General features: G+C 44.2%; 1 protein-coding gene across 1 annotated transcript; it reads right to left on the reverse strand.

Moving 5' to 3' along the window:
• Positions 1-656: 656 nt before the first annotated feature.
• rrs1 (ribosome biogenesis regulator 1 homolog) lies at positions 657-2,317 on the reverse strand. Its single transcript, XM_086102655.1, has 3 exons — positions 1,889-2,317; positions 1,198-1,600; positions 657-1,100 (listed from the first exon to the last, which is right to left on the reverse strand). Exons 1-3 carry the CDS (start codon positions 2,240-2,242, stop codon positions 775-777), a joined length of 1,083 nt encoding a protein of 360 aa, XP_085958781.1. The 5' UTR covers positions 2,243-2,317; the 3' UTR covers positions 657-774.
• Between the last annotated feature and the right edge of the window lie 5,198 nt (positions 2,318-7,515).

Below are 7,515 nucleotides of genomic sequence, written 5' to 3' on the forward strand. Positions count from 1 at the left end.
CGTAAGGAAAAGTCACGGTTAAGCGGCTTAGAAAAGCGATCTGATTGATGAGCAGCAATTCTTAGAAGAGCGGGTCATGCCACCTTCATGAATGAACAATTCAATTTGGGAACGGAGGACAATTTGTCCAATTTTAGCACCAAAATTTTGTGAGTCTGCTGAGGACATTTGTTAATTTATGAAGAATTTAGGTAGGGTTGCGAGAATTCAAATTGAATTCTCCTAAATTATAAGAAATGACAGTAATGGGAATAAAATGGATATTTGTTCAAGTTCCAAATTTTGTAAATTTAGATCATTGACAAAATTGCCACAACTTTGAAGGAGTGAAATATTTCTGAAAATACATGAACGAAAGCGGAATAAAACGTTCCTTAATTTGTATTCTCACAAAACTATAAATTGAGTTGCAAACATTTTTAATTAATTGCTTAGAAAATCCTCACTTCCAGCATGCAAAATTTGTCCGTTTACAAAAAAAATAAATAAAATTGGGGTTGCAAAAATCCTAATTGAAAACTTTCTGGGCATATGAGAAATGATCGTACTTAAACTGGACATTCGTCCAATTTGAATGTAAAAAATATTGACTTCCCATATAAAATGTTGACATCTTTATGGAACATATATTTCAGTAGGGTTACAAAACTCAGAAATTATTTGAGGATTTTTAGAAAACATTTATTTTCACTCAGACCAATATGACAATGACATGAAGTATTCCAGGCTTTTTTTCTCCATTGTGATAATTTACAAGTCCCTGCAGTTCTCCAGTCACCGCTTCCCTGGTTTGGATTTCTTCCCTCCTGAAGGTTTTCCTCGCTGAGGTTTCCCCCCCGCTTTTTTCCCGCGAGCCCCCATTTTTCCTTTCCCCTTGCCGGCCGCCGCATTATCCCTGCGTCCCTTCCTTCCGGCCTGCTTGCCCCTTTTGCTGTTCCTGGCTGCCGCCTCCTCTCGGTCGTCTTCCCTCATCTGCTTGTTGACCGCTTTGGTGACGTTCAGCTTGGGCCTCTTGCTCTCCATCATTTTCAGGAGCTCCAGTTGCTTGTCCTTCTCCGCGGCAAAGTCGCCTACGACGGGCTGGAACTTCCGCCTCTTGCCTAGTGGGGTTGAAAGAGAGTGGATGATTTACGATCGATCTCCATGGCAATTAAAAATGATGGAATTTAGCGTAGCAGCTAGCATGCAAAAACTAACCAGTGCCCTTGGCTGGTTTCTCCTTTGGGAGCCTCTCCTGGAACATCCCTACGGAAGCGGTGGAGGTCCGCGCCACGCTAGCCGCTCGAACCAGCTCGTCTTTGGACTGACGGGACACGGGAGTCAGGCCCACGCCGGGGACCTTGAGCTTCTGCGCCCGGGCGATATTCCGCAGCCGGTTCAGCTCGTTCTTGGCCACACGCTCCTTTTTGGCGGTGATCCGCTTGACGAACTGGTCCTCATTGGGGTCGGCGGTCTCCGGCACCTCGATGAGCCACTCGTTGGTGTCATCTTTAGCCCGCTTGTATCCCCACCGCCGCCGCCACTCTTTGGCAGTCTCGTCCCACACCAGGTTAGTCTTCTTCTTCTTCTGGATGCCCTTCAGCTTGGCAAACTGCTCCCACTACGGAGGGAAGGATTACAGAGTCAACGAAAATGAAAAAGAAAACTACAATTGCAACAGAATAGTTTGCTAGCCAACTAGCTCCCTTTATTTCCAACCACTGTAGCGAATGTAATGAAACATTTTTATTATTATTATTATAATTGCGAATATATCCCCAAAACCCGAATAAAACCAACTGAATTTGAAAAATCTAAATTTGAAAACAAAGTGGACCATCGCTATTTGCCAGGGATCGAGACCGCGGCTGCCGAACCACGATATATTGTAAAACCAAAAACTTCCAACCTTGGTCGGAGGCCGGGGCTTGGGCGGGGGCTTCTCCCGAGGTAAGGGGGTGGTCGGCTCGGGTAGCTTGGCCACCACGGCCTCCTGGATCCTTTCCGTGGGGAGCTTCCACACCTCGTTGATGAGAAGCTGCGTGTTATCGCGGGCCAGCGAGCGTAGAAAGTCGTGCTTCTCCTCCCCGGTAAAGTCGCGAGCCTCCAGGCGGTTCTTGTCGCAGGCTAACAGATTACCCAGGTCGAATTCCAGTTCCTGCTCCTTGTCCACGGCGATGCTGCGAAGCTTCTCCGCTTCGTCGCGCTCTGCCTGGGCGAGGAGCTCGTCGACGTTACAAGAGGCTGTCGCCATGTTGGACATGGACGGGAACGACAACTCTGCACCACCGATGCTCCTTTGCACGTGTCTGTAGCAAAACACTATCACTTCCGTGTTGGATCACTTCCGGGTTAAACTTAACAATTTGTACTTCCGCAGTTTACACGCAAGAAAGAGAAATTTACCCGGTGGTTAACGACAATCTTTAGTAAGAGAATCACATACAAGAAGCTACTTTACAGAATCATATATATTCACACACGCGGTGAATAATTAATTTAGATAAAGCTGTAAATGTTAAAGAGACGCAAACACGTCGAATAGTTTGTTGCCCCCCCACACCCCCATGTATTTATTTATTTTTTTAATTTTTGGAATAGATCGTCTGTCCGTGCTGGAGCCTATTCCAGCTGACTTCGGGCAGTTGGCGGGGTACACCCCGAACTCAGTGGCCTAGCTGGGCTGTATTTCTCATACCCCCTGATATATGATCATTAAAAAAAAAAAATTATAATTTGACCACAAGAGATACCATGGGTTTACAAAACCCACCAACCAGTGTTTAATAGATTAAATACCCCAAATGTTCAAGGATTTCAACCCAATATTTTTCTTAGAGGTTATTTAAAAGTAAAATGCAATAAAGTAATTACAATATAGTATTCCATCCATATTAATAAATTAGGGAGGGTTTTTTTGTATTTTTTGTTGTTGTTTTCATAATGATGAATGGCTTTTACCAGTGATTGCCTAAATGTGATACACAGGCTTGCCAAAGATGGAGTGCAGTTGAGTTGTATTTCACTTTAAAATCCAATAAATTTGCACTCAATCTTGAAGAACTGCTCTTCTTTAAATACTTGTTTACTTTTTTTCCAATACATTTTTAATCTTGATCCTTTTTTAAGAGGTTGTACTTTGGAAGAAGTTTGACAACCACTGGCTTATACAATTCCTATTTCTATTTTAGGACATTCATATGACTGATTAACGTTCCCCCCGAAAATGACAGACTATGATTATAAATGCTGTGTCCCTTTTGTTTTCTCATCGTGCTTGTGTGACTCAGAAGCGGCTTTGCTAAACTTTGGAATAGGATTAATGTCAGCGTTTCCACTGAGAATAAATCTACTGATGTATATGTGTATAAAAATACACGAACCATCAGTTGATGGCTTTTATTTTGGTCTTTTTCTGCACTCATTTGTAGGAGGATGAGGGTGTCTGATGGCAGCACATTGATGTTACTATTTGAGGGGGGGGGGCAGAGATAATTACATTGGTTGGCCATAACTCACCGCCTGAATCCTAACGCGCTTGACAGGCAAGCAGATAAGGTCACAAGCGAGTGGAGGGCAGTTAATTGGTGTCCCCAAGTCCCTTGTGGGATTTAAAAAGACACCTTATGTCTCTAGTGACGAGGATGTATGGCGTCTGCAAAGCAAATGCTGAGAAAAGCATCATTTTAACATTCATAATTTAAGGCAATTGGCATGAAGTTAGCAATACGCATCGTCCTGTATGTTTCTTGTGTCATAATCGCATGACAAATAGAAATGTCTCAATCCACTTGTCACTCTGTTGGGGTCGAAGAAAAAAAAAAAAAAGGAATCAAAGATAAAGCAAAAGGCAAGCACTTCATCCCAAACATGCCTGTTTGCACCAAACAGGATTACTTTTCCACACGGTTTCTTTTATAGAACACGGAGCATACGTCATTTTTGCAGTTTTTCCGCCAGGATGTATTGAAGCTTTTCATCAAATGGAAATCCTCACACAGGTTTCTCTCCGTAGTGTCTATGAACGTCTCGAGTGAGCTCTCGGTAAGAATCAAAGCCGTTTGACGGCAATGATGCGCCTTCAACCGGGCCTCTTACAAAGTTGAGAGGGCTTTATTTATTTATTTGTTTATTTTAAACCTGCAGTTATGCTCCAAATGTGTCAGATTGCCAAGCTTTCTCCCGTGAACAGGCCAACACCTCATGATTTTGCTTTTAATTTGTAAAACTCTCCGGGTGTAGCTATTACTTTGTTAATCTGAAACTTTCTATCCCCCCCGCCCCCCAAAAAAATTCTTTATTAGCATAATGCTAACAGGGCGGCAGGGTGGGCGACTGGTTAGCATGTCTGTCTCACAGTACAGAGGTGCAGGGTACGATTCTGGCCCCTTTGTGGAGTTTGCGTATTCTCTCCGTGCCTATGTGGGTTTTCTTCGGGTACTCGGGTTTCCTCCAACATTCCAAAAACATGCATGGCAGGTTGGTTGGGGACTCCAAATTGTCCCTAGTTGTGATTGTGAGCGCAGATGGTTGTTTGTCCGTGTGCCTTGTGATTGGCCGGCAACCAGTTCAGGCTGTAACCTGCCTACTGCCCGAAGACAGCTGGGATAAGCTCCCGCATGCCCGCGACCCGCGTGAGGATTAGAAAATGGATGGATGGATAATGCTAACAAGCAATCCAAAACACCATCGATGGGATCGCGGGTGGTATCGTTGTTGTCGAGTTGTAACCCTTAAGCAACGGATGTTTGAACGAAAAAGGATGAGCGGCACGTACAATATAACGATGCTCACCGGCATATATTCTTGATCCTCTGCAATGAGTGAGTACATGGTTGCATCATACTGCCCCCAATTTGCCACGGCGCACCCACCAGAAGGAGCAGCCCAATGTCCAACTGCACTTAACAAATGTACTGCGCCAGAGTAAAACGAAAATGTCGATGCCGCCTTAACCTTACGCACGGTTTGAATGTTTAATCAAGTGATACTTGGCATACCACGTGCTCGCGGGACTCTGTACCACGCGTTGAACGATTCCCCGGCTGCACGGCGAACATCAGTATGTACCATAGCACACTTTCCACTCGCATGATGCCCGTGGTAGGGAGGGAGCGCGGGAGGATTGCGTTTGTCCAAGTCACCTCTAAGCTGCGCTTGCACAACAAATAATATTCACCTAGCTGCTCGCGCTTAGGCACTTTTCGTGATTACATTGGCCGCTTCCCGCCGGCTTGAATTTGGCATGTCGGCTCGGGTCGGAGGAGTCGTTATCGATCTGCTAAAAATGCCGTTTTGGCAGAATGTGGCCATGTAAGAACCCGATACGGATGCGTAAGACGCGAGCAGGCGAATCCGGAGCGAGGCTATTTAGCAACAGATAATAAGAGCAAATATTGACAAGGCCTGTCCGCTGTGTTTTTGCTGGCACAGAGGTGAACGCTGCCTGCGCACACGTTGCCAAATATCCGTTCAGCCCTCAGGTGGAGCCTGAGAAATCCCCGATGAAGCCTCACCATTAATGGGCTGGGGGCGGGGGGTACTCTTACATGAGGGGCAGCACGTGCCCTTATTGATCCCTCCTTAATTAGCCCTCCTTCAGCGCGTAATTAGACGGACACGGTGTCGAATGAATGCGCGCAGACACCAATTCCTCCCGGGAGATTGCCTGTTGGTCACAGGAAGGAAGAATTTAGAATTTAGCTGTATTTTGTTGTTTGGTTAGAAACATAGCAAAGTGTTTTGCAATTATGTTGACTTTTTATGACCAAAATGTTGCCGTCGTTTTTATTGATTTATTTAATTTGAGTTAGTTTTCTTATTTGTAATGTTTCTAGTGTTATTTAATTTTAATTCTAGTCATTTAAAAAAATTATTTTAATTCATTGTTAATTTTAGATTGTACTTTAGCTTTTTATTTCTTTTTTTTTTGAAAATGGTTTTCCATTATTACATTATGTGCATTCTTTATTATTCGAGTTTTTTTTGTTTTTTATAGTGACCTTGATTGTTGTTCATTTACTTGGGTCATTTTTTTTAATTGACTCCATTACTTCTTACTTTTTGTCATTAGCCAGTGAAACTTTTTCAGCGGACCTTGCACAAATGTCAGCTTCCGCGCTAATTACTGATGACTCGGTAGGCACAAACGGCAACTTAAATGGATATTTACGCTTTAAAGCATTCCGAAATACATGTTCGTCATGGAAGTGCTCGCAACATAAACAGCACTTCACTTATTTTTGACACGAGGGAGTTTAAAAATGGCAAAAATTGTGCACTGCGGTGTAAGTCCCGCCCAACGTGACTCAGTTGGATCCCCTCCCTCGTCCACCCGATCAATGGGCCGATTAAATGGCGGTCACGTACCCTTTAGCCCGCCGTGAAGCAACCGTGGCAGAATGAACGTCGCTTGAACCCAAGCGTCCCCGTCGTGGCCGTTTGACAATTCGCCGAGCGCTGCGTATGATCCCTCCCGGAGGGATGATCCCGTGCTATAAATAATATGGATGGTATACGTCTGCGCCGAGGCCCCGGAGCGTCGCTATAATGGCTTTTGATATGGAGATTAAAACCCACCACCTCACCCCTGGAGTTTGAGTGAAACAACTCCTTAGACGAGTTTCACCGCCGACGCATCAGGTAGAGAATACATAAAAACCCCGAGGCGCTCTCGAGTCGAATTCGTTCAGCTGCTTGACTTTCATTGCATTGAACTTTGGTTTAGAGCAGGGGCGTCAAACTCATTGTTGTCGCGGGCCACTTTGGAGTTACTTCTTCCCTCGGAGGGCCGAATAAATGTTTAATCATCACATCGTATTATTACTTGTAAAAAAAAAAAAATAATAATAAAAATGATGACTCACTCGTTTTGAAATCACTCCAGTATTGTTCACTTATTGCTCATGTGAGTGTAAACAGGGTAACAAAATTATTGCAAAATGTCAGCGTTATTTATTACGTATGACAATTTGAGATTTCGCCGCAGATTTACGCAAGGATCAGGGAAGTTGACGCAAATGATTTGCTTTTGCGGGCCATGTAAAATGGTGTGGTGGGCCGGATCTGGCCCCCGGGCCTTGGCTTTGACACACGTGGTTTAGAGGGAACAAGCGGCTTTGTGAGGATGTGGTTGGAAATGGCGCGCAAAGTCGATTTGCGGACATGGCGGCGAAGCTCTGGAAACATGACGTGGTGCGGGGGGGGGGGGGGGGCAGAGAATCGCTCCACAAATATGACGGAAGAAGCACTTTGTAAGTATGGCGGAATTATTTGACCATCTTAGCACCTACTCCACAAACGAGGACAAATCACTCCATAAAAATGATCAAATCGCTCCCTATTAGTTCAATGTTTGTGAATTAAGATCATAGCAGCACGTAAAAACTTTTTTTTTTCAAAACAAAAGCATCATTTTCATGACTTTTTTTTTTCTTTTTTTTTTTTTTTAATGCCAAAGTCTTTATTTCTTTCTGTGCCTAGTGACTCGAAACGGAAGCATCAAACGCTCCAATTAGCATTCGAAAGCTCAACTCC

Source organism: Hippocampus guttulatus, chromosome 21 (assembly GCF_054856545.1).
Source record: "Hippocampus guttulatus isolate MCC_2025c chromosome 21, RoL_Hgut_1.0, whole genome shotgun sequence".
NCBI lineage: Eukaryota > Metazoa > Chordata > Actinopteri > Syngnathiformes > Syngnathidae > Hippocampus > Hippocampus guttulatus.

Coding starts and splice junctions, on each gene's coding strand:
- rrs1 (XM_086102655.1), bottom strand. CDS start 2,242: ATGTCCAACATGGCGACAGCCTCTTGTAACGTCGACGAGCTCCTCGCC. Junction 1,601..1,888: donor AGCCCCGGCCTCCGACCAAG/GTTGGAAGTTTT, acceptor TTCCCTCCGTAG/TGGGAGCAGTTTGCCAAGCT. Junction 1,101..1,197: donor GAAACCAGCCAAGGGCACTG/GTTAGTTTTTGC, acceptor CAACCCCACTAG/GCAAGAGGCGGAAGTTCCAG.